Consider the following 26,200-nt stretch of genomic DNA (forward strand, 5'->3'; position numbering starts at 1 on the left):
TTAGAGGCCTATCCATTTCTTACTGAGAAGCTGGCTTAAAGGTAGTAGTCCCTGTGAGGAAATGTATTACTGTCAGTGGCTACTAAGCAGGGGTGGCCAAACTTCTTAACCCAACCAAAACCCTGACATGACTGAAAGCTGTAGGACACGTAGCTGTCAAGATGCACACACAGATATTCACACAGCCTCCCAGCAAAAATAATTTGGTGTTAAATAACTTTTTTCAAGAGTCATATCTAAACTACTTGGGAGTCATATACGGCTCAGAAGACAGTTTGCCCACCTATGCTACAGGGTCTATCCCAAGGGTAGGCAAAATGGAGGATCTGGCCAGCAGCTGGACTCCATTTCCCAGAAGCCCCTGCCCACATGGCTGGGGCTGGTCTTCATGGAGACCCCAGCCCCAGCTCTGCTGTGATAGCAAGGCTGAGGTTTATGTTCTGCCTACTTCATAGTAGAATTGTTGCTACTTTATGCATGCTGTATATGTGTTCATGTATAGTCAAAACTAGATTGTCAGAGTCAGGGCAGGGGTGCGCGCAGGCTGCAGATCACAGCTCTGCCCTGGCCAAGCTGCCCCCACTGCAGGATCCCAGTGGCTCTGGAGGAGCCCCCTGCCCTGTCAGCATGGCTGGGGCTGGTTTCCATGACCACCCCAACCTTGTGCTATCACAGGGCAGTTGCAGCTGGGGTCTCCATGGAGACTGGCCCCACCCATGCCGGCAGGGGCTGCTGGGAAATGGAGTCCACTTGTTGACTGGATCTGGGCCATGGGCTGGACTTTACCCACCCCTGGTCTATCCACAACATGCAGATTGTTAAGTTTCAGGGAAAATATAACTGAAATACTGCTACCCTTATATGGTCTTCATTCATGCAAGCGCTATTTTTAGTCGCATACCAATGTGACATTTAGACATGTCTCCTTATGTTCTGTGGCAGTGTGTTCCACAGGTTCGGTAGATGCTTTCTCAGTCTAAGATTTTTGTTTTATTTTTGTATGAAAGGGACAGTAAGTAAGAGTAAATGTGAGTGCCAAGTTGGTCTTCTGCCATTTTCTATGGTTACCACATCTTCTTAAATATGTCTAGTATTTCATGACAACGTGCATGGACTCATGTACCATGTTGTTTTTAAACTGCCCTTTTTTCTACTGAGATGGAAGGACTAACAATGAACAGTGGTTAGAGATATATTATTTATGGCAGTTCTTACATAGGCTGTATTAAGGGAAACGAACAATCATGATCATGTTTCTCACTGGTCAGTTGAACAGTGCCAGAGGACCATGTCACTACTCGTCAGAAGGTCACAATTCATTGCGCATGTGATTTAAATTATATGTATACCTTGCACTTCTTGACATGAAATTTCATTTGCTGTTGCATCATTCAGTTCCTTAGGTTTGTGAAGATCTTTACAAAGCTCCTCTTCATCTTTTCTACCCTTGACTTTGCTAAAGTAGGTCAGCAACATGTTTTCGTACCTCACTTTTATGAGGTTTTCACTCATTCTCTCTCTTACGGAGGTCTCTCATATATAGAGGAGCAAACCCTGTGCTGTTCATTTAGTCACCATTTTTATACAGCATTTTCAATTTTTATATGCCCATTTATCCTTTGCTTTCCTACTCAACATTTCCATCTATAAACCCCCTCTCAAACAGTCTGTAAAAAGTTAATATATCCACAGATTATCAATCTTTTTTTTATATGTTCCTTTGCAGAAAGCGGTTTGTTTTTGTATTATGCTATCCAAATGTTTTTAAACTCTGGCTTAAAGATTCTCCTAGTTTCCTGGTATTGAAGCAGGACTCGAGGATCTGTATTATAAGATCACCTTAGATGGAATATCCATCTGGGTTCCATGGGCCAGATGAGTAATGTGGGGCCAGTCCACAAGGCCACACATCCTGGGGCAGTGCCTGGGGCTAGTCCAGTGTACACTGGGCATGTCTACATGTACAATTAGTGCACTCTGGAGCTTACTGCTCTGAAGTTTTTTGCTCTTAGGTGTGCCATTTTAATGTGTGCCTGGAAGCAAATAACTCTGGAGTTTATTCATGCACAGCATGTGGAGCCCAATCAGAGCAGTCCCAGGTAGAAGGGATTCCCAGAGCCTGGGGCTGCTCCGTCTGGGCTCAGCGCACTGTAGACAGACTAGCTGAGGCAAAAGAGTGTTTCAATGTAGGGCTAGCCTGCAGGTGGCCCCCGCACTGAAGCACCCTTATGTACCACCCAGCCAGGTGAGTGTCTACACGTGTACTGCTGCACACAAAAAATTCTAGAGTTTTACTTGTATTTACAAGTACTACCTTGCTGAGGAACTTATTAGTTGCATGAGCCCTAACAGGGGTGCACAGGTAGATGCTGAGACATTTACTGTGCAATTAATTAGGCAACTGTGCAGTAAACATCTTGTGTAGATGTGCCCACTGTGTACAGCACGTGGATTAACTCTTGAGACCTGGGGGAAGTACCAGGGGATGAATGATGTCACTCCAAGGGCTGTACCTTTAACACCCCTGCCTTAGATGTCAAACACAACACTGTTCTGCTTCCATTTCAGCAACGATTTTTTTAACAGTAAGTAAATGTTTGGCTAATAGTTCAGTTATAGTGTTGTTTACGTGAGCTGGCCAAAAGAGTGCAAGAATGAGCTCTATATCTATCTATATATCTCTCCCCTGTCTCTGAGAAATAACTCTCTCTCTCGCTATCTATATAACTCTTACTTAAGCTGTTAAGGAGATATATAAATATCTATAACTCCTTAATGGTTTGAGAGGTTTATTTTCAAGAAGAAAGATTATTCTCATTTTTTCACTCACCAAACTAATGGTGAGTGAAAAAATTGGCAGCCTTCCAAATGAGTGAAAGTCTTTATTGTATATGAGGAAAATTAACAGTAATTTTTCTTACCATCTTCAATATCGTAGGCATAGGAAGACAAGCGAAGTGTGGTAGCACAGTATTCACACTTGAAGCAGCTGCGATGAAAGAACTTGCCTTCGGCACTCAACCTTTCCATCACGTAGACCCGTTTACGACAGAAATAACAGACATCACTGCCTCCCAGGTTCTGGGGGAACTCCTTTTTGAATGAGCCCTGGACAGAAATGAGGCAGATTTAGAGTCACTTGTGTCCAATCACATCTCCACTGTAGGGTCACCTTTTTTCATTTCTGTGATACCATTTCTGATACATCCATTAACACCACTTAGCAAAATGAAAGCTTATGTACCAGTCACTAACCTTTCATGTCCATGGGGCAAGTCAAGGTAATTTCTGAAGTTGTGAGGAATAAAATCAGGAGCAAGTTACAACTCCCAGACCATTAGACCTATGGGCTGACAATTCCACACAAGGTTATTAATGGTGCTCTGGAGACAGCTGACTGAAGGAAATGTAAATTGGAAATCTTCTCTATGTCAGCTGAGACAGTTTACAGTTGTACTTCCAACCCTGCTTATATTCACTTGACAGAGGCTCAGGTTAACCTTGAAACCAAGTTTTTCCAAATGCAGCTCAACCCTAATAGTCAAAAACAGACTGGTCTGTAGGAATTCTTCCAGCAATACTGCTCTTAGCTCTACATTTCCTTGAGACTTATCAAGAAAGATGTTTTCTCCAGGACACATCAATCCACAGAAAGCCCAACTTGATCACATACCTTGGCTCTGAAATAGATAGAGCTGTATCTCAAAGCAGTCTCTCTGCAATGTGTAGGACCCTAGGATGCTGACAACAGAATTCAGGCAGATTTTGGAAAAAAGCATGAGGATAGGGAGAGGGTTTAGAAAAAGGAAGTGAGATTTACTAAAATTATTTAAGATGTTGTCAGCTTCTTTCAAGACAACTAAACACTTACAGTACCACAGACCTATAGAACTTCTAGTCACAAACACACATCTTCTGCACATCATTCTCTTACCCGTTCCTTCTTGTCTAGAAGGGTTTTGGGTTGCTCTTTTCTTTGAAGCTGATTGGCTATCTGCTCAGCCAATGAGCTCACTCCGCCTGTGTACATCTTTATATACTTCTACCAGATGGAAGGGATAAAACACAGGGAAGTGAGAAAAGAAAAAGATCAAATTAAAAAGATGACAAAAAATGATAAAGGTGATGAAAAGGTGCAGAGAGATCAAACCATGCTGAAACAGCGGACAACACAGGCAGAGTGACTGTGGAAAAACAGCAGAACCAGTGTCGTCAGTGATCACTAGCAAAGCCCAGACTAAAAGTAGCTAAAAGGGAGGTTTACAATTGGTCCCTTTACATAATTAGAAGGACTGCAATTAAAAGAAAGAAGATGAATCAAAGTCTCTTTTGTTTACAGAATATTTTGTTCATGAACGATAAGAACATCTACTTCCCCCTGCAGGGAGACGAAACCAAAACAAATTTTAGGCTTCAGGTAAAAATGGACATTGAGGAAAAGTGGCATAAAAGAGGTATTTCATATAACCAAATTCAAAGGTGTGATCACGAAGGTTCACTCAGTTTCTTTGCAATAGGGAACAACTAGTTTCCAAGGGAAGAGAAAAATAAAAATAGTTAGCTCAAGCAGAGCCACAGCAATTCCAAAAAAATTAATACCTCCAAAGCTGCATGCATGAGTGCTCACAACACACAAGGGGTTTCAAGACTTTACATGAGAAGAATGGAGGAGGATGAGCCTAGTACCATAACTATGTTTAGCTGAGCATGCAGCTTTATGCCTAAACTATTCTCTATCAAGGATATTTTTCCTGGGTACCACGACCCCAAGCATTTGGGTTTGATGTTAGGCTGCAATCAACCTTACAATATTGGTAGTCAGACATCTAGGAAGCCTGACACATCTCAGTGTAAGAGGTGGGAGATGAGAAATTTATAAGCTTGTTTGCTAGCTAAGTTTGGACACTTCATGAAAATGAGTCATGCAGGAAACACCCATGGCATTTGAAAATAATTATTTGACTGAGGGAATAAACCTCACAACCTAATAAAGATCCAATCTTAATGCAAGCACCACATATTGTCTCAGTGCAGCAGCAGACATCACCCTAGGCCATGTCACTTACCCAGATGAGGGATGTTTTGAATGCTCCAGAATTAAAAACAGGCATTTTTCAAGCCTCTTCAGCAAGTGAAGGATTAATTCTGCCTTCCACATTGAGACCACATGACTCTGGTCAAGTGAAGCAGTTGGGAAATGCACTACTCTGAAGCAATGAACTAGATTCAAAACCCTGGAAATCTTCCTCATTTGTACTACAGGGTTTCTATTTGAAAAAACCATTCATTGTCAAAGCTACATGCACTTACCTATCCCTGCACATAATTTCTATACTGTATTTTGCTAAAAAAAGTTTTAAAATGTATGCACCTATTATGGTGTTTGCTCTTGCATGCTTTGGTTGCTGTAATTATCAACAGTTTACAGATGTTTACATCTTCACATTTTTGCATGTTCTTCAAGAATCACAAAATGTAAAATGATCAAACTGCAACTAGTTAATTGGGAAAGAGCAGGGATTTGCACACACTTTAGAGTAACTGTCCCTATGACTTCTCTTACCACATAGTAAATGACAGCTACACTTGGGCAGCTTGCCCCACATGGAATGGGCTAAATTGCTCTGGTATAGCTTTCATTTACTCTGAAATACGAGTGAGCCATTACCCTGACAGCAGCTCCATGCAAGTGCCTATCACTTTTGACTTGTTTCAATTTTGATGGTTTGTCTGAACCCTAAGATGTTTGAGTCCCAATATTTAGATTTTAGCAGAAAATGTTAAATCTCTTAGGCAAGTATGAAATGTAACTATATAATCTAACCACTACACTGTAGTATCTTCATGCAGGGGTATATCCTGAGTCTGGTACAATTAAATATCTTCATTAACAAATTTGAGGATGGGACTGAAGGGCACATTTAGCAAATCTGTGGAGACAGTAAGCTGGGTGCAGTTGTAGACATTCTGAATGACAGCACTAGGGATCAGAAAGACCTTGATAAATTGGAGAAATGGTCTGAAATCCATTGAACAAAATTAAAAACAAAAACAAATGCAAAGTTTTGCGTTTAGGACAGAACAATCACATGTACAAATACAAACTGAGGAATGACTAGGTAGGCTGCAGTACTACAGAAAAGAACCTGAGGTTACAGTAGACCATAAGCTGAATATGAACCAACAATATGCTCTAGCTGTAAAAAAGACCAATAGCACACTGGGCTATGTTAAGAAGATTTCACTTACTAGTCAAGGGAAGTGATCCTTCTACCCTATTTGCCACTGGGGAGGCCTCACCTGGCTTACTGTGTCCAGTTTTGGTCCTCTCACTTCAAAAAAGATCTGAGCAAATTTAGAGTCCAGTGGAAAGTGACAACAATTATTAGAAGCCTAGGAAAAGTGACTTTTGAGGCTGGACTAGAAGAACTAGGATTATTTAGTGTCTAAAAGTAGAAAAACTGAGCAGGATTAGATAACTAATACCTAGAGGGTAATTATATGGTAGGTGGCCACAGAAAATAAATTATTTTCTATGGACAAGGCTAGGAAAAATGGTCTCAAATTGCAGCAAGTGAAAATTCAGGTTGAGCTCAGTTGAAGTTTATCACAGAGTGTGACTAGGCATTGGAATAGGCTCCCAAGAGAGGCTGTGGAATCTCCATCACTGGAAGTTTTGAAGAGAGGTTAGACAAACATTTGACTGGGTGCTTTACTCAGGGAGGAACCTGCCCTTGAGCAGTAGGCTGAACCACATGACATTCTGAAATTGACCCCTACCTTCCAGGAGATATAATTGCAAACATGTGAAGGAATAAACATGATCTTTCTGTCATACTTTTCTATGATTCCTATCAGAAAGGCATTTATACCTTCTGCTATTCCAAGCATGCCTTGTTTCTCTAACCAAAACACAGAGCTCAGCTAATGCATATGCCTAAACTGACCTTTGTAGCTCACAACCTTTCCCACCTTCCTACTTTCTAATTTCATTACTCTTATGCATCACATCTCATCTGATACTAGTTCATAATTGTGGCTGGTCAGAAAATCCTTTATTTTTCCTCCCCCTCATAGAAAGCTTTTGGCAAAGAAGTTTCTAGTTTCTAGACAAAAAACAAAAACTTCTCAGGTTGTTCATTCTTGTCCATGGAAAGAAGTTTTGCCTTAAAAAAAAGTCCTGATGGAAAATTCTGGACTAGCCCTAAATTTCTCTTTGTGAGAGAAATTTTATCTTACTATTTGTCCATTACAATATTCTGGATCATTGAGCGTCTCAAACTAATACAGCTATGATAAGTTTAAGTCTTGCTTTCTTTCCTTAATTTTCAACTTCTGTGCTCTTTGACTTGGGTCTCTCCTGGGCAGTGGTTTTTAGCTTATGCAGAATCTTTACATTCTGTGGCATGGACAACCAATTTCTGTTGCCTGTAGCACAATCAGCAACCACTGTAATTTTCAAGTGATACCCACTTGTTTGGAATACTGAATGATTTCCCTCCATTAATCTCAGTCTTTCCCTTTAAAAGCATACATACAAACCCAAGCTATAATCTGCTTAAAGTTTTCAAAAGGGAGCAGGAAACCTTAAAAAATAGCTTGTATGTCGTTATAGATTATTCCACAGCCAGAAAAATACCATTGTTGGAAAGAAGTGATTTGAGGCTATTTAAGACTTCAAATCTGGCTTACCAGAACCTTTTCCATGAACACTCAACTTTAAGAATACTTTTTTCCCCAATGGCTGAATGGCCTGGAATAATCAAGATATGCCACAGTGCCTCTGGCTTCACACTTGTATATTTAAATGCACGCACCACATTCAGCCACATGAAAGAGGTGAAGCCTTGCAAGCCTAGCGATCTTCTGTGGCACATCCTCTGCTGGTGGGAATGAGGTGGGGCAAATAGGCACAGCTGAGTGCAGCTTGCAAGACCCAAGCCATGCTACCTGTCGAAGGGAATCAGATGAGGGTGAAGCAGGGCGGTTGGAAGAGCGGAGACTAAGGGAGAGCTCCCACTGGTCAACAAAGAATCGACGAGACGGTTCAGTCTCTGGCTAAAAAATAAAATAATAATCAAGCAAATCACAGAGGGATATGGACAAAAAATAAATAAAATGTCTTACAGGAACCGTTAAGAGCTATCGGAGGCAATCACCTACCCTATCTCTTCCATTTCCAGGTGACAAGGCAGACAATAAAGAAATTGCTCTTGCTATGGCCTTCCTTGGGCTATAAGGTTTTTTTTTACCACCCCCCTCCACCCCAAAATGTAATTTGGAATCAGCTATCTAATTGCACAGAAGCTCGGGATCCTGGGGAATTGCTGCTTTCTGCAATACAACAAAGTCAGTCATTCATGAAGATTCTAAAACAATTTCTGGTACTCTTACCCTCTCCTTGTGCTCTTAGGCAGGGAAACATCTACCCTACCCACCCATTCTTGGCTCCCATGTGTCAAACTCAGAAATTCAAAGCCACTCTGAAACTGCTCCCACATCTGCTCTTCAAACCCATCACGAGCCCCAGGAGGTGCCTTTGGAGGGACTTCACCACTGTATTTCCAGGTTTCGTGCATGTAAGCAGGAGTGAGTGTACAGGACATGCTCAAAAACATGCTTCCAAGACTGCTGAGAGATTGCTTTCCAGGTTTTAACTAAAAGAGATCCAACATTTATGCCTTTTTAGGAGTGGGGATGGAGAAAAGCCCTCTCACCCCTCCACTATTCAGCATCTTCATCTCTACTACAAGATCGACTACTAAACTAGCAATGAATTTTCACCTTAGAATCCACAAGAAACATGGGGTTTAATTTTAAATCACATTGCTCATCCTTTAAATATATGTTTCATTGAAAACAAAATTAACAAGCTAGCAGAAGGTAATGAGCTCTGACACATTCCTGCTTTCCAAAACAGGAAACAGGCTGTGGCGTAAGGCTTAGGCAGAGGAAGGAAAAAGCAGGTATAGGCATCTTTCCCTAAACTATGCCATGATTTTTTTCATGCTCTGTTCTTCCCACTCAGAGAGATACCTCCTATCTTTACTTGCTTACTTGCTGCACTTTACAAATTCCTGTCCCCAAGAGACAAGCATAGTTTAAAAGTGAGAACCAACAAGGAGAGTAACCACTAATTCTTCCTCTGCTCTTTCTTATCATACAGCATAGGCTAAATGCCAAAGCTGAAAAGCCAAATCTTTCCAAAATCAATTCTTCAGAAAAGAACCCAGAGATCACTAACCCAGCATGCACCTCTTAACCCACTCAGCTTCTGCCAGTCCATTATCACCATCTGCCAGGAAACACCTTTAGTATAGAAGCAGAACACAATCATTAGAAATATCACAATCCATTAGTTTCTGTCAGCTAGTGTAAGTTATAATCTGGTGGGAAAGTATTCAGAAGATTGTAAGAAGGTGAACATTTTAAAAGAAAAAACCCTAAGACAGTGACAGCGAAGGAATTACGTCACAGTTATTTTTATATGATCCACAAAAACAGCTGTTTTTAGACACACACAAAGATGGAAAAGATATCTGACATTTGGTAGCTTGAGGACTTAGTCCAATGGCAAAAAATATCTGTGCTACTTCAGGTCTTGCAGTTTAAAGGAAAATAGCAGTTGTGTCATTTTTATATGGGTACTTTTTACTTAACCGCAACTTTGAATCAGCTAATAGTTATTTAAAATATTTTTAAAGTCCCTAAAAAACAATCTCTAGCTTTTGCTATACATTCTTTCCTGCTTAGTATCACTGCTTCTTCCTGTTTTCTTTCCTTAACATTCTACATCATGGCCCATCATTCCCTACATTATCCAAGCATCTGTTTCCTGTTTTCCTCTCCTACAACCTACTCCTTTTTCTGCTTTTTTCTACTTTGTACTCTCTGCCTCTCCCTCTGTATTTTTCCACCTCTTTTTTCTGCTGCATCTTCACAGAAATCACACATGTCAATATCTTATCTCTGTCTGCAAATATAACTCCATATATCACTTCCACATACCCAGATAATTTAAAAATGTTGTTATCAGGCATCCAATAGCTACAGGACTAAACAACCAAGCCACCAAGCAGTACACAGAGACAGGAAGGTTGCATCTTTACACAAATTAATATGCTAGCACAATCTCTGTTGCTGAAATGTACATGAACTATGTTTGGGACCTTTAACTATAATACCCTTAAGCTAATACATTTGAAATCTGACCTCTCACCCAACTATCTATGGTTGCTTCCCTATCCATAGCCCACTAGCAGTTTGAGTCACCCCCAAACCAACAATACTTCTACTGATTCACAAATGTTCCCAAGGGCAACAGTCCAAAACTCTGATTCTTATAACCTTCACTCTGACACAACTTGGAAAAGCTAGCTACAACAGCAACCCCCCTGAAGCTGTCTGTATGTAGATTCAGGATTACACTACTGGATCATTTTCTGGTTTGGAAATTTAATTCACAACAGTAAATACAGGAAAAAACATTTAAAATAGCCAAGCTTCTTCGAAGTAGACATTTTTGCCCCCAAAACTTCCCACATGCCAAAGACTGTTAAAGATCTGATGTATAATGCAGAGGAGAGGTAGAGGAAGCCAAGTGATTCCAAACTAGAGATGCCACTGTCCAAAGCAGCAGGTGCCAAAAGGTCAGAGGTGGCAGGTGGAAGAGGAGAGGAGAAAGAGCAAAAAGGAAAAAATGTTATTTCACCAGCAGTAGCAAAGAGAAACTGCATAAACCACCAGCGTTACTGCTAGAAGCAGCAATACTGGAAGAAAGACAACAAAACTGGCCTATGTAGTGCCTTGAAAGGGGGGGGGAATGTGAACGTGTCTACTCTGGAAATTAGTAACTGAAATTTCCCAGTAATTCTTTCCAACTAGTACAGGGTCATGCCAGGAGATTTTCTTTAGTCCAGGTGGTGATCAGCATGTGCCCTGAAGCTTAGGGGTGATTGTTCTTGTCATTTGTATCCTATATGGTGAAACAGCAAACACCAGGCAAAACCAGGTAAGAACCAAGAAGTATGCTGAAAACTGGCAAGACAAGAAGTGAAGTGAAAAACAAAAAAGTTCTTGTGACAGTTCGCACTGTTCTTTTTTGCAATGATTGTTATATTCTGGTGCACACTTCTATCACTCTGATCCCAGCAGCCACACTACCTGAATCCTACAGAACTGCAAAACAGACAGAAGATGGCCAGACAAGACAGAGCAATAGTCACCTGATGTCTGACTGTTGGCTTTGGCTCCTGCAGGACAGGCAGTTGACATGCCCTCTGCTCAATGTTCAGTGCTTGCTCAGGCACTTGATCATCAGAAAAAACCCGATGAGATCTCTGCTGGATAAGGAATGGAGGAGGAAATAAACGAAACAGGGGAAAATATAAAACCAAAAAGGAACAAAAGTAAAACTCAAAACAAGGCCAGTGCCAAATAAAAGGGCACAAAAGCTCACATGCAGAAGAGACGAGCAAGACGACCTCCTAGATGAACCTTCTCTTCTATCTTCCAACATTATTCCAACTAGAAGCTCTAGATTTGGCCACTCAAGGGTAAGGGAGAAACAGATGAATTAAGCATCTTCTCCACAGACCTCTGCAACCAAAAGCAAGCAAGCAGCTTCTATTTTGCCATTCCATCCAAATAAAGTCATCCCTACCCTAGCCAAAAAGCATGGCTAGAGTGGTCAAAAACAGCTCTGTCCTTGGCATCAAATCTCACCCCTGGCCTTTTGTCAAGAGATCTGCTTTATAGATTTCCAGACCAAGGAACAGTCATTTTTATTTCTCGGCCTTTGTTCATTAGGATACTCATCTGAGAGTAAGGCCATCAAGAAAATAAGTGTGGGGAGCATCTAACAGCACACAACAAAACCAGGCATAGTGTGGTTACATCACTATAGAAGCTTCCCAGTTCTGTCCCAGCATATCTATTATCCCATCCTTCTGACTTACCTTCATCCTCCAACACAACTCTGTCAACAAGCCTTAATCATGATATGCTGAGCCCCTTTCTATTCTAGTCCAGGTATTGCTTGAGCAGATGTCATTCATCTGCTGTGTGGATACTTCAGTGACACAGAAAAGAATCTACTTAGGAGTGGCACGTGGCCTATTGTTGGAATGATAGGGGCATTAATCCATAATATCATTCAGCTTTCAGTAAGTCTTATTGTTTCGGGGGTGAAAAGTAAATTGAATAGGATGTATCCTATACAGAGAAGGCTCATACTTTGTCTGTTGACGGAATGCTGAACTGTTGGCTATATGGTCTAACAGATACATGTATTACAACAACAGAACACAAGACTGTTCACAACTAATAACTGATATATTTCTTCTTATCCCATTGAGACTGTACATCACCACTCTTCTCTATTTTAAGCAGCTTAATCCCACCTGTCCCTCCTACCATGCCATTTTTGTTACAAGTAAAGTTAACAAGCTGTAGACCCTTGTGCGACTGCAAAGATGCCTGTTAAGTTTCTGATGACAGTCAGAAATCATCCTGCTCACCTTACAGGATCATGGGACTGCTATGTAGGATATTCTTTGCAAGGCACAGTAATTTTTCTTAGCTGGCTCCTAGTTACGGTTTGACCTATAAATGGTTTTCTTGAAGAGGCAATTCATTAGTTAATAGGGATCCAAATCGGCTAACTGCGTGAAGCGTGACCAAGCTCCTGTATGCTTCTGGACTCTTCAGGCTAAAAGCTGAGAATTTCATTACGAAGAACTCTTCAGTCTTTGAAACTAAACTAGTCCTTATCTTCTCCTTTGTAACCTGGCCTGTAGAAAGCAGGATGGAACGCCAGTTGTTGAATGAACTGGAAAGCAAGCTATGGAAATGATGCAACTGTGTGCTCATGAAACAAACAAAAAACCCAAAAGCTTAAACTTTTTTTGTTCTGCTACAGCCACAGCCCACTTTAACAAAGAGGTGTAGAAGTGAAGAATGGAGAGAGCCAAAGTTCCAATCTACGGCAAAATAAAGCAGGTAGCAAACAAACACTTCATGAGTGCTTGTTAAGCAAGTAAGTATATAGACACTACACAAAATCATCATTCCTAACTAATTTGCAGCAGCTCCAGCATGTTAATAGCAGGACTGGGATGGACTGTGCTTCCCTCCACCCCTGTAAAGCTTCCTTGGAATATTGCACACATCCACTGCCACTTTTGCGCTACTTGCATCCATGCTGCTAGTTCATGCTCTTTTACCCTTTCCTGTCTGGGACTCTGCTCCCCATGGGGGTCAACACCAGGTTCCCTGTGTGTCTGTAGACAACAAAGTGTGAGCTTAAGAACAACCATCATCCAGATTTCCACTTCAGACATGCCTGATTTGAGTCATCTTACAACGTAGTCAGAAAAGAGACCATCATGCTGAAAAATGACCAAGTTGATTAACTATAGTTTTTTAAAAAAAATAAACAACCACTTGGATCCTTTGGGGGGAGGGAAGTAGAAATCAGGTCTCAGAAGTCTATTAAGGCAATTAACTAGTATATACCAGTTGCCCAAATAAATGCCATTAGTATGAGGAAAGTGACAGAAACACTTAATACATTCTTGCAGTGTGATGTTAGATCAAAGGAGAAAAATGGGAAGTTTAAAAGAAGTGGCAATTAGTGCATTAGGAGCACAGAGACACAAGTTTGCAAAAATTGTACTAGTGTACAAAAGATCTATGACCAGGGACATAGATCAGTGAAAACAGCTACAATGTAGGGGCTAAACAACTTCAGGAAGAGAAGCTGTTTTGAGGAAAAATATGCCCCCATTAAAGGTGCTACCCCCAAATTAATTCTTTGTATCAGCTCTATTCAGTAACAATGGGAATAGCCTCTCTATTTGTCAAAGGAAAGAAGCTGAGTGTATTCCAATTTTATTGAAGTGAAGATATGCAAAAAGTTCCCTGGATAGTGTAAGGCAGAAGGTGGTAAATCCATAAACAAACAGATACAGATCCATAAACAAACCAGCAGCCATTGCTAACGTGAGCAAGCAACTGACATAAGGAGGACCTCATATTTGGAAGGAGTTAAAATGGAGAGAAGATAAAAAACTGAAGGGACCTTTGTTTTATTTATCAATGTATGGACTAAACACAAGACTAGAAAATAAAATTCCCTAATTAGAAACTGATTCCCCATGTGAACTAAACAAATTGGCACCTTCTTGCCACTGTTTCCTCATCTGTATGAAGGAGGAAATACTTCCCCATCTTGGGGATACTCGTGTCAACTGTCTGACTCAAGACTCATAGTAATCAGCTAAGATCCAGTTCAGGTTTAAATAGCTTCCTTTCCTTCACTTGATTCTGCTATGCCTAATTGCTGCAGCACAGAACACATCTTTACTCAACTTCAAGTATGCAAGTGGTTCAAGGGAAACCTATAGAAATGCCTCTACAGGAACGTAGTTGTATGGTTCCTATCATCACTAGGGAAGAGCAGTGGAGTTGAGTGTGTTACCTCATGATTAGCTCAGGATCTTCCACAAGGAAAGGGAGTTTATTGCTACATTAGGAAGTAGTGACAGCAGCAGTTAACAAAAAAAAAAAACAAAAAAAAAACCGCAACACAGATCAACCACATGAGCTGACGAAAAACTAACCAGACTTTTGACTGTCATATGAGTTATAGGCCAACAAATCTGTGCGTCAGCAGACCTACATGCACATGACTAAGTCTTCTATAGTTTAAGAGTAACTGCTCTATCTGCACTGCAAATTCAAATTTAGACATATCAAACTTGAGCTGTTAGGGAGAATGGGAAGGACTAAGCGGCATATATGCCATTATGACAGTCCCAGAGCACTCAAAGAGAGTCTTTGAAAAAAGATTTCCAGACAACATCCCCTTAATACCCTGTTTAAAAAAAGAGAAGTGGAGATGGAGAGATGGGACTGAAACAGCAGAAAGGCTGCAGCTTGAAAATGCAGGAAGTTGAAGCTGAATGCTGAACTTCATTTCCCATCCCACACCTCCTAGACAAACCTCTCTTTTGCAGAAGTGTCCTGGGATGGTGAAATACCTAACTATAATAAATTCTCCTCTTCACATAAACATACTGATCTTAAAGGAACTGTGTATATGCAGTTAGAAGAAAACACTTGTTGATAACATTTTGCATCAAACTTCTCTGCCATCACAACACAAAACTAGAAATAGCTGTTGCCAACAAAAATGCCAATCAACTGAAATCCCAGGATTTTTTCTTGCGCCTAAAAGTATTATGGTTCAATTTCTGATACAATCTGTTCAGTGACTATTTGCATTTCTTATGAAGGAAAACTAAAAGGCTCCACCAAGTGGGTTAAGACAATGCCCCATTGATAGACTTGATTTGGTTACTCATCTAGCCCCTTTTGCAAGCAGGAAAGGAAGAGGGGAGAGAAGGGCAGAGCATGCAGAGTGAATCACCTGCTGGCTGGAAAACGATGGAGAGGAAGGTGGGGTGGAGGAAGAATAGAGAGTGATCACTTTTTTAGGGCAGGTCCGAGAACGATCCGTATTCCTTGGCTTGGTTTAAAAGGGAAGGGAAAAAAAGAGAAAAAATAAGAAAAGTAAAGCCAAAGGGAACCTTAAAATTGGCTTTGGTTAGGCAGAGTAGGGGTAGACGCTGACCACCAAAGAACAGAGTCACAGTTCAATACACAGTAGACAATTTAACTTTTCTGCTGAAATTAAAGATTTGTAATTAATCAGTCTGACATACTTCTAAGGACAACTACTAAATGTAGCATTTCATATTAATAATCAATATTTCTGCTTTGCACCCTCATCACTAGTGAAAACACACAAATAAAACTCTATATGGCACAGATAAAACTGTTCAGCATACATCTGGCAAAATTACCTGTCACTGTATCACATGTGGATTAAAAACATCTATCCCATTGGTCTAATTACACTTGCCTAAAGTTCATCAGTAATATACCTCAAATCCTATCACCAACAACTTCTATTTCCTCAGTTTCAACTCCTTCCCCACACCTGAGACAAATTAAACAGATATCCAGGAACTTCCTGGGGCACTAGGAAAAGGTAAGTAAAAACAGCAACAATGTGCAGAAAATATGATATAGAAATAATCTGGCTAATCTGAGCATTATATGATGAGTCTTTTACCTTTTCTTTCCTAGTACACTCCATTTTGCATTTTTAGATGCTCTTCATTGGTCTCCCTTTTATTTTCAAGCCACAGTGCATTCTTTTTCTGCTATGTATAGCCTTTTTATGTACCCCTTCTCCCCCCCAGTGTTTGATCTCTTTCTTGGTTTTTGCCTTTCTTTTACCTCATGTGCCAAGTACATCTGAAATAGATGCTTTACTAATAAAAGTACCTGTAGCATCTAACTAATGAGAATTTGAGATCTGAAAGGAAAAGTTACATATTTGTTTCCTGGTAGCAAAAGATAACAAACACCAAACAATGCAGAATGGAATGGGCATACACCCAGCCCTTCAGTAAAATACATTTCAGTGTATACAAAGACAAAAAGACTGTGGAAAAGAAGAAAAAGTAACCAAATGCAAACAGAAATTTGAGTACTAAAAACAACCAGATAGAACATATGGAAACTGAAGTTGGTATTCACTTGATATCTCAGCTCCTGATGAACCCCGGTCATCTCATCAGCTCAGTAATTGCATGTCTTCAGGATCTGAGTTCTTGTGGAATTATGGAAGCATGTTTTACAACTATCTCCTCCAGTTGACCATCCTAAAAGGAAAAATGTCAGGCCTCCAAATACATAGTAGACTTGCAGAGAAAGCAAGCAAACATGCAACCTCCACTATGTAAGCATACATTATATACCCGAGTGCAAACTCACTGGTGTATCACACACATACTTTGATGCTATTAATAGATCTATGAAGAGAACTGCTGAATGACCACAAGATGAGAGCCTGGAAACCCAGGACAAAATTAATTTTAATAGACTACAATAATTCACCATCATCAACACTGAGAGTAAGGACGTCTTCCCGATAGACCAGGGTCCCCAAACAGTACAATCTCAACTTGTAAGATACAGGAATGCCAGGGGCAGATAGCAGGGGAGCCACAAGGGGCCCAATCTTTGTTGTGCAGTGCAGCCCTGGCCCCTTCCCTGCCATCTGCCCCGAAGCACTCATGTACCCGCCACAAGCAACAAGCCAGGCCTGGGCTCTGCAGATCTTGGTGCAGAAGCTTGCAGCCTCCCAGCAGCCTACCACAGCTGGCCACGGCTCAGGGCAAGCCCCTGACACCCACCATGGAGCCCAGGCTGCTTGCAGCAGGTGGCGGGAAGATTGCAAGCCACTGCACCGAGGTCTGTGGAGCCCTGTCTTGGCTTGTTGCTGGTGGCAGGTGCACGCATACTTCCAGGCAGACAAAAGAAATTGTGAGAGACTTTATCTTTGTTGTGGCAGTGCAGCCTCAGCTCCTTCTCCACCATTCACCCAAAGGCACACATGCCAAGCAAAATGCCTTTGTATCCCATGCCTTGGCATATGTGCCAGGGGTTGCCAACCCCTGTGATAGACCATACTTCTTTCTATTGTTCCAGTTGTCACTGACATGAGTCCCTCTCCTCAGACAGCCAAACTGGCTTGGAAAGTTGTAGGACAAAAGCTACATAATGTATTTTACAGAATTAGGAGTTCACTTGATAAACCTCACCACAAAAAAAAAAAAAATCCAAATGAAACTACTATCCATGAGACACTGCACACATACTGCTTCATCTTATACATTACTAGCTGCTGTGAAATCAAAATAAGTTGCTGCAACTCCTACAGCAGGGTTATAGATATGTCATCATAGCCCTATGGCACACATCATCCAACCACATCTAGTCCAGATCATGCAGAAAATGCAGGACGGGCTAGGTATTGAAGCAGAGCAGGCAGGAAAGATTTTCATCTAATCGGGTACTTGAAGATTCACAGTTTAACAAGTCAGAACCCTGAAGCAGGAACAATTTTATGCCTTTTACAACTGCACTTCCCTCAACTACACTACTATCTCTGCTTCTAGACATAGATTTTTTTTCAACTGAAACACCTCAGGGATGAGTAAGAAGGGATCAGACCACATGTGAAGTTAGCCCTTTACACATATGAAGGGCTTTGGTGGCATACGGCCAAGTAACAAAAAGAAAAATTGCTTCAAAAACAGCCATTATTGGGACTCCTGTTCCCCATCTCACCCAGAATATTTCCTCTCCAGGAAAAAACTAATGAAAGACCATTTCACATCTCATTCTGATTGAAACTGCTGTCCAACTATAAGCTTTTCAGCCACAGGGCAGAACAGAGGTTGGCCTTGGCTGCTGTGGAGTATTACCAAGGCAGTCCACCCGACAGATACCAACCGATAACAGACCAGGACAGATGCAAGTGTTTTATCAACAGCAGACTTCCTCTTATGTGACTCTCTAGTTTTCTCTCCTACATCTCGCTTTGTGGCTGTTGGAGTTTTCCTCTGCCAAGCAGCTTCAAGATAGGGGACCAGATCTGACAATCACTGGGAAAAAGACTGCTTTCCTTTTCTGGAAAGCTCACCAGTTCATTCTGCCCATTGGCAATGGTACTTAATGATTCCCAGACCACCTGTTTTTCCTCAGCTATAAGGAAACCACTTTGCTTTCAGATTTGTTCCTTTGCTCTTCTGCTGGGCACTCACCACAGTAAAAGACATTTGCTAAGCCATGTAAGTCACACAGCTCACAAGATGCCTCCTGTGAGCTCTGGCAGCTGGAGAAGACGACTCTGCTTCTTCTATATCCAACAGTGGCTCATTTTAGTAATCACAGTCCTCCAAAGATCCTGTAGGTAGTGGCTGTATTCCATACAGCAGCTCCAGCAACAGGCTGGAGCCCTAGCCTCATCATTTGATGCCTAGCCTCATCATCATTCTGTGGTCCAGGAAATATCAATTCAGTTAGGAGTTCCCAGTAGCCAGAAAACTTCTTCAGTAGCGTAACAAGTTGTCTCTTCAGAACTTCCTGCAGCAAAAATTTCTGTCAAGGGGGTCCTCATCATAAGAAGCCAACTAGGTTGGCTCCTAGTCTCAGTTTGATCTTCCAAGTCAACACAGAGTCAATGCTCCTGTTAAAACAATCCTAGGGCTTTTGTCTTTCTGCAAGTGGAAACTGAGAAGATTTGTTCCCCCAGGCCAGCCATTTCCTCATTTCCTAGAGAATGGATGACAGCACAAATGACAGCACATATGACTCTTTAAGATTTTGCTTCATGAAACACAATGTATATTCTCCTTCTCCATCTCAACTGCCAGCATAGAAAGCCCAACACAAAACCTAGACCCAAGAAGCTCTCCTTCTCTCAACTATAAAACAGTGATTTTCAACCAGTGTCTTGAGATCCTTTAAAGGGTGCGGCAGGGTGCTGTGAAGCATTAGTACTGTTAAAATGTGCAAACAACTATACATGATTCACAGAATAAACCCAGAGATTTCAAATAGGAATCCACAGTGTCAAAAACACTGTGACCTGTTGTGGTCTTCCTAAATTCTTTGCAAGAGAAGAATTGCTCTCTTATTTTTCCATAGTCAAGAAACAAATGAAAGCTAAAAGCCAACATTTTCCAAGGGATGCCTCAAGTCTAGTTAAGAACTTATGCATGAAGAAAGCTATTCAGGAAAAGGCCAGTAAAGGTCAAGCATAAAATTCAGGGGCTGCGTGTATACAAGGTTCTGGTTGTTACTCTAGAAATAAATAAAAGGTTAAGTGATCAAAATTGGTATAGCAAAAAAAAACTGTTACAGTGCTGTCTACATAGGGTTCCATTGGCCCCAATTTAATTGAACCACTGGTGACAATGGGATTTCTTTCTAAATTGTCTAGGAGACAAAAAGTGAGCAAGCAGAATCAGGAAACCTATACATGCAAATTTAAAAGTGAAGCTGTTGATGAAGCTTTCGTGAGGCATAATTCCTCTCATTTGGTTCCCTTTTCTTGGAGAGAAACCTTAAGAACACCTGATATTGATGATAGTAAATAACTTCAAGGTAAGACATGGCTTGAGCCAAGGTATTTTTTGTTGTTGCTGTTTTAAAGAGTTCACTGTTAATCCACAGATTTGGAGGAAATGAACCAAACTGGTTTCTTCTCTTCCCGTCTCAAAAAGGTGTTCTTACCAGATTGTGATAAGAAACTGATAGAGATGCTAGATATAAGTGTCTACATCTTTGTATATCCTCATGGAGGTGATGAGGCCAGCTGTACTGGAAATTAGGAGGGCCAGAAGTCACCATGCTGTAGTAACCCTACCTGTCTGTAAAGAGGGTAGATTAAGAGCCTAACATTTTAGGCTGCAGAGCTGAAAGAATGCCAACTGTAAGAACAGGAAGCACAGACTATAAGTGAGAAAATGCAAAATTTGACCCCTAATAGTCTTTCTTCTGAGGCTCCCCATTCTGGTCTACCATATGATAGAAAATGCAAAGGTCCTTTAATTTTCAGTAAGACAGCGCTTGGCTCTGGAGATGGGGAAAAGGCAGGGAAAGAATGCTTAGAAATTCTCAGTTTAAAGAGATTGAGATTTCTGTCAAATCTGGAAGTAGTCTCACTAGGAATTTTGCCAAACAGGAAAAAGACAAACCCCAGTGATTAAGAAAGCCCCTGAAGCAGCAGAGCAGAGAAAACATATGACAGGAACAGCGAGCCTGGATATTCAGCAAAAAAATCATGGAGGGAACATTTTTACTTTCTACCACATACACCAGTACGAATGATTCATTCAGCTCCAACTGCTGGGAGAGTTTCTTGAGTAATTTCTACTTTTCTAAATGGAAACTCAAGATATGTTCCAGGCACTCCTCATATTTCGTATGGATAGCATTCTACTCTGGAGGTCTATACTCAGCATCCTTTGAAGGCAAAATTCCTGCAAAAATATCCACTAACAGCCTGAGGGAATAAGCTGGAACGGGTGCTAGGGGGATGAGGAAGGAAGGAGAGGAATTTTGACTGCTAGCCTTCTTGAACCACTAAACCCTGTGGTCGCTCCTAGAGAGAGATCTCAACCTCATTCAGTATTAGTCAAATCAATCCAAACAAAGGCCTTTGCAAAATGATGTAGAAAAATGTTGAATTAAAAGGCAGAAAGCAGTAAGTACTGAAAACTGGTACAAGGCGTGGAAATCGTATCAGATTCATCTGGTTTGTTTACCTGTTTCCACTGAGGCATAGGAGCAAGGCGGCCTTGCTCTCGCTGTCTGTAGGATAGCTGGTTGAGAACACGTTCTTGGTAAGGCAGGACAGGCTGTCGCATGCAGGTCATAAGGAAGGTGAGATGGATCATGGAGGAAGAAAAAATAGCAGAAGAAACAAAGAAAGCCACAAAGGATTGGGAGACAAAATGAGACGCACACAGTTGGGCAGAAAAAAATGGAGTAGGGAAGAATTAGTTATCAAGTAAAATACAAAATATATGAAAAACAAACAAATGAAATATAAACAAAAATGGGGAATTTTAAGATTCCTTCAGCACTTTCCTTGTTCCGTGTGAACAGTACACAGTGCTTAGGAAACGTGGGGGAATAAATTAAAATGGACCAGAAGACCCCTTCCAGACCTAGATTCCTGTATGCAACTGTAGAACAGTTCCCATTAGTCACAGCTGAGACTGCAGCATAACACAGACATACCCTTGCTAGCTTTAAGTACTGGTAGTGGTCTAACTATGGCAGCAGAGCTCAGTGCTGTTGTAGCTACACTGCTAGGAGTATCCACTCTAGGTAGATTAAAGATAGCTTGTGTACACTGAAAGTACAGAGAAATCACAGCAGTAACTACACTGTACACAAAGCCCAAATGGTGGGTGGCCTTAGCATCCAGACAAAAGGCACCACAAGGAATAATACAGGAGATCTACCCTAGGCAAAAATCCCAGGTGCCTAAATACTATTAAGAATCTAACTCTTGTTCACAAGAGCAGATGTTTATAAACCATCCATAAATATATTCATGTTGGAAAATAGAAGAAGGTTCTTAAGTATAAGAGCAGTAAGGCTCTGGAAGAGTTTTTCAATTAGAATAGTGGGAGTTAAAAAATCTAAGCCATGTGTACCATAGAGATCAATGAGTTGCAAAACAGGTTGTAACACTGTGCTTGTGGTAGCAGGAAGCTAAATTCAAAACAAAAGGTATACGCTTTTTGCCACTATACTCCTAATAATTAAGTACTATATTCTTTAAATCCCCAAATCCCTTGGATTCCTATTCCCTGAAGTAGCATTTACCTTCACTTAACAAGAGCATACACTGAGGGAGAAATGCAAAATCTCACCACTGAGTCTATAACAGTGCATCTTTTTGCTACCCTCATTCCTATGACATTTCTCCACATCCTCCTGAAAACAAAGGGTTTCTACCATACCAGTACAGATGAAAAAACTTGTTGGCTGAATTTTAGGTCTATAAGCATCAAACCATCTTCTACCTGTCTCCGTAGGCCTGTGGACTGCACAGGTGCATTCTCCTCAAATTTGGCCAGCAGCTGGGTTGCCATGGACTTCACTTTGTTCTGATTCCCAATGGAGGCATCAATTCTTCTCTCTGTCAGGGCACTCACAAGCGTGGGTCTTTCCTCTCGGTAGCTTCGTGGGACTTCCTCCTAATAAACCAGTAAAAACTAAAGTAAATGGAAGCTTTAAATTGCTTTTTTCATTTAAAAGGAGACTTCTGCAGTTCAACACCACAGCAGCCAAATCCATTAACCCACATTTCCAAATTCATGCTTTTCTTGTCCACTCATCTACTCATCCTCCTCCTCCATTTACTTTCAACCTTGTTTAATACTACTGATGTTATTTTCTCTTGAAATATCTATAGTTCAGAAGACTCACAAATCCGTTGGCATGACACACAGATGTCAAACTCATTTGCCAAGCAAGGATCTATTCCACAGGGCTTTTCACAGGCCAACAGCACTGGCAAATTCTGGTAGCCATAGGGGTTAATGCCACTGCTACTTGTCCTACTACCAAATTTCTGGCCCCGAGGAACAGATCCAGAGGTGGGTCTCTCACAGACCATGAGTAACCTCATGGGGCATATAACCTGCCTCCATGAGCCAGATGATTGACACCCCTGTCATAAAGCAATGAGCCATTCTTAAGCACTGAATTAGAACACAAAGTGGAAGCCTTCATCTCAGAAGTATCTATCTAGACATGCATACTCTAAGTATGGGTATATGCACATGTGTATTATACACACTCTCCCACTCCCTATATGAGCTATGTACACTAAAATTGCAGTCGCTCCCAAGAAAATTCAAGCTCTAGTTTCAATTTGAACAGAATTGCTGACACTATTGTACCTCTGTAGCCTAAAACCATGCCATTCCTTACTGCCCTAACCAAGTCACGAAACTGTAAGAAAACAAAAGCAGGATTTGTTAAGAACATTACATTTATATTGCCTTATTTTTGTTTCTCAGAAGCCAGAATTGTATTTGGTACAAACATGACAACTGTAAGCTCCTACTAGGATCAACTTCAATTCAGGAGATATCATATTAGATAAGGCTAGGTTTCCTGTTTCCACTCTATCGCGTACTTTTTCCTTGAGTATTTTGTCTGCTTTTCTACTTACATCTTCTGACTGGCTGGTCTTTCTCCTCTTTCCTGCACCATCCAGTTCTTTCTCCTTTTTGTCCTACAAAAGAAAAAAAAAGCATCCAGATACTTGTACAACTTTTTCTCTCTGGCCCACAACAAGTCTTGTCAGTGCATTACACAAACATTTATATTAGAACAGGTCAATTCCCTATGCTTATTTTCCACCTGTAAACAAAAAGGGGTTCCCTCCACTTACTAGTCTTCACTTAAGGAACCAAACCTTATCATTTGAAACTGTCCTTCATGGAAATTCAGTTAGTTGGGAGAAGAACCAACAGGTGATGCTCTGGACTCAAGCTACCAGCCTCAGACCAACTCTCTTCCTAGGATGCTCACACTTTCTTTTCACACTCTCTCCAACCCAAAATTCCCAAGTCATGCTGAGATAGTTTCAATCAAGCATTTCATGAACTGACAATACACATTCCATGTTTAGTGCTACAGTTACAGGGAAACCAGTGACCTGTTGGATTATAGGGTGGGTGTACACACATACACATGCACTTTTCAAGCACACATTTGCAGCCTGGCAAGCACTAGTTATTTCAGGGTTACAGAGAGTAAGATATGGCTACCTTTGGCATGCGTTTCCGAGAGATGCTCTGGCCCAGTTTGCTAAGAAAAGAGATTGGAGACTTTGTGCTGGCAATTAGCGCAGCTTTCTCTTCTGCATTCAGGTCCAGATTATCTATAAAAAAACCCCAGGTGATATTACTAAACACAGAGGGAAACTGCATACAATTAGCAATAGCCACAAAATAGCCAAGGGATTCACTCACTCGAACTCTATGCCTTTAAGTCTCTTAGAACTTTAAAACGAACCACTTCATGAACATTTGACAAAAGCACTCAGGATTGTCCGAGTATACTTTGATTACTTCCATATTTGTAGACCAGCATAATCAATGTTAGTAAAAAGAGTCACGAGCAGAGTCACGCTGTATTTTACATTAATAAAAAGTGTGTATTTAAATAACACCAAACATTCTTCAATATAGTGGTATATTTTAAATAAGGGTATGTCTGCAAAGCTGTCCAACTTCAAAATGGCTGTGGAGTACACCCCATGCAAGCCATAACAGTGTGAGCCAGGTGACCACCCTGACCCCTGCACCATTTGGCACAAGTGGACAGGCCCTGTCCCCTAATGCACGCAGGCAGCCCCCACCATTGCTCATGTGGAGAGCCTCCTTCACTGCTCCACCACACTGGCAGTTCCCCAGACACCATGCATGCCATCACCACTACACCAGGCACCTGAGCAACCACTCCAATGTGTGCCTCCTCTTCTCCAACTCACCAGCTGCAGGGTCCCTCACTGTACTGCACTGCCAGCTCTCACACGCAGTGCCACCACCTGGGACAGGCACAGAAAACAGAAGCCAGAGGGAAGGCCTAGATCCCCCAGCTGCTTTTGCAGCCAGAGCAATAGGGAGCAGTGGCCAGGTAGGAACTCAGAGGCTTCAAATTAACCCCCTGAGGGCTGCATGAGGCCTGTCAGTTGGACAGCCTTGTACTGAGGGTTGATTCTGCTTTAGGTACTCAGAATCCAGGAAAAAAACTTCAACCATTATTTTTAGAATTTAATAGTGTGGTTAAGACTTGGGTTACGTGACTCCATGTTTTAATTCTAGTTCATAAAAATAAGATCCCTTGGACTCTCTTTCCATTAAACAGAAGTTGAATTGTTTGGATTTTGTGTACACCAGCAATTCAATGCTGTCACACTTTCCAAAATTAACAACAGTACTACATGCTGACTGGCAAGCAGGATCATGCCAGCAATGAGGCATCAGCACTCACTAGCAACAAGGAAGGAGTGAAGTTGTTTATTAGTGCTAAATCAAAGTTTAGCACTGATGAAAGAAGCTGAATTAACACTTAAAGGTTGGGTAGCCTTTCTGTCTCTGTTCCCTCTCTGTTTACTCAGGTAACAACACATGCCACCAGAAACAACAAGGTTGCCAACTTCTCACACAGCAGTCTGCTGTCCACTTTCAGGAAGGAGGACAAAATGAACTGACATCTTAAATCCTTGTTCTGGCTCCTCATACTGCCAGGAGGGCACTTGTTAGCACTAACAGAATGGTGATTTTTTAAAATATGAACCCAATAAGCAACCATCATGAGCTCTTTCTAGGTGGAACACAAAGTAAGTTGAAGCAGACAACATGTATACAGCAGCCATAACCAAAATCTAAATGATTTACTCCGAAGTGCCTCACCACTGGAAGGGATGGTATCCTTGAACATTTCATAGAACTGTGTGAGGTACATCACCATGGACAGTTTATCTGGATCCCCAACAGATGCCATTTCCTTTCCAGTCATGATAGGAGAAATTCCAAACTCCTTTTCAGCTATGTCAAATGCCAGCTGGTTATTCTTCTCCACATTGTGCTCATCCAGAGAATTAAAGTCTCTGCAAGGGGCAGGGAAAAAGACGACATGTATCAAGGTGCGTATGGTTTGTTTTGATAGGAAAAGCAGTGCTCTCCAGCTTTCACTATGAAACTGTCAAGTACCCTTTTTTTCAACTGTCCTGTCATCATGCTTT

General features: G+C 41.2%; 1 protein-coding gene across 15 annotated transcripts in view; it reads right to left on the reverse strand.

Moving 5' to 3' along the window:
• MICAL3 (microtubule associated monooxygenase, calponin and LIM domain containing 3) overlaps positions 1 to 26,200 on the reverse strand; it is a 231,236-nt gene that overhangs the window by 100,670 nt on the left and 104,366 nt on the right. For 9 of the 15 annotated variants that reach the window (XM_090043473.1, XM_090043485.1, XM_090043480.1 and 6 more), the window contains exons 13-24: positions 25,869 to 26,065; positions 24,219 to 24,331; positions 23,618 to 23,680; positions 22,461 to 22,634; positions 21,189 to 21,281; positions 15,431 to 15,529; positions 13,224 to 13,280; positions 11,459 to 11,548; positions 11,226 to 11,342; positions 7,951 to 8,058; positions 3,935 to 4,042; positions 2,922 to 3,108 (exon numbers count right to left, since the gene is read on the reverse strand). In XM_090043473.1, the coding sequence (XP_089899599.1) occupies positions 2,922 to 3,108; positions 3,935 to 4,042; positions 7,951 to 8,058; positions 11,226 to 11,342; positions 11,459 to 11,548; positions 13,224 to 13,280; positions 15,431 to 15,529; positions 21,189 to 21,281; positions 22,461 to 22,634; positions 23,618 to 23,680; positions 24,219 to 24,331; positions 25,869 to 26,065 (1,406 nt within the window). The remainder of the gene's footprint in view (positions 1 to 2,921; positions 3,109 to 3,934; positions 4,043 to 7,950; positions 8,059 to 11,225; positions 11,343 to 11,458; positions 11,549 to 13,223; positions 13,281 to 15,430; positions 15,530 to 21,188; positions 21,282 to 22,460; positions 22,635 to 23,617; positions 23,681 to 24,218; positions 24,332 to 25,868; positions 26,066 to 26,200) is intronic. The other 6 variants (XM_090043484.1, XM_090043487.1, XM_090043482.1 and 3 more) reach the window with 4 other exon arrangements.

This window comes from Crocodylus siamensis, chromosome 4, assembly GCF_052110815.1.
Source record: "Crocodylus siamensis isolate JL-2025a chromosome 4, ASM5211081v1, whole genome shotgun sequence".
In the NCBI taxonomy this organism is placed as follows: domain Eukaryota; kingdom Metazoa; phylum Chordata; order Crocodylia; family Crocodylidae; genus Crocodylus; species Crocodylus siamensis.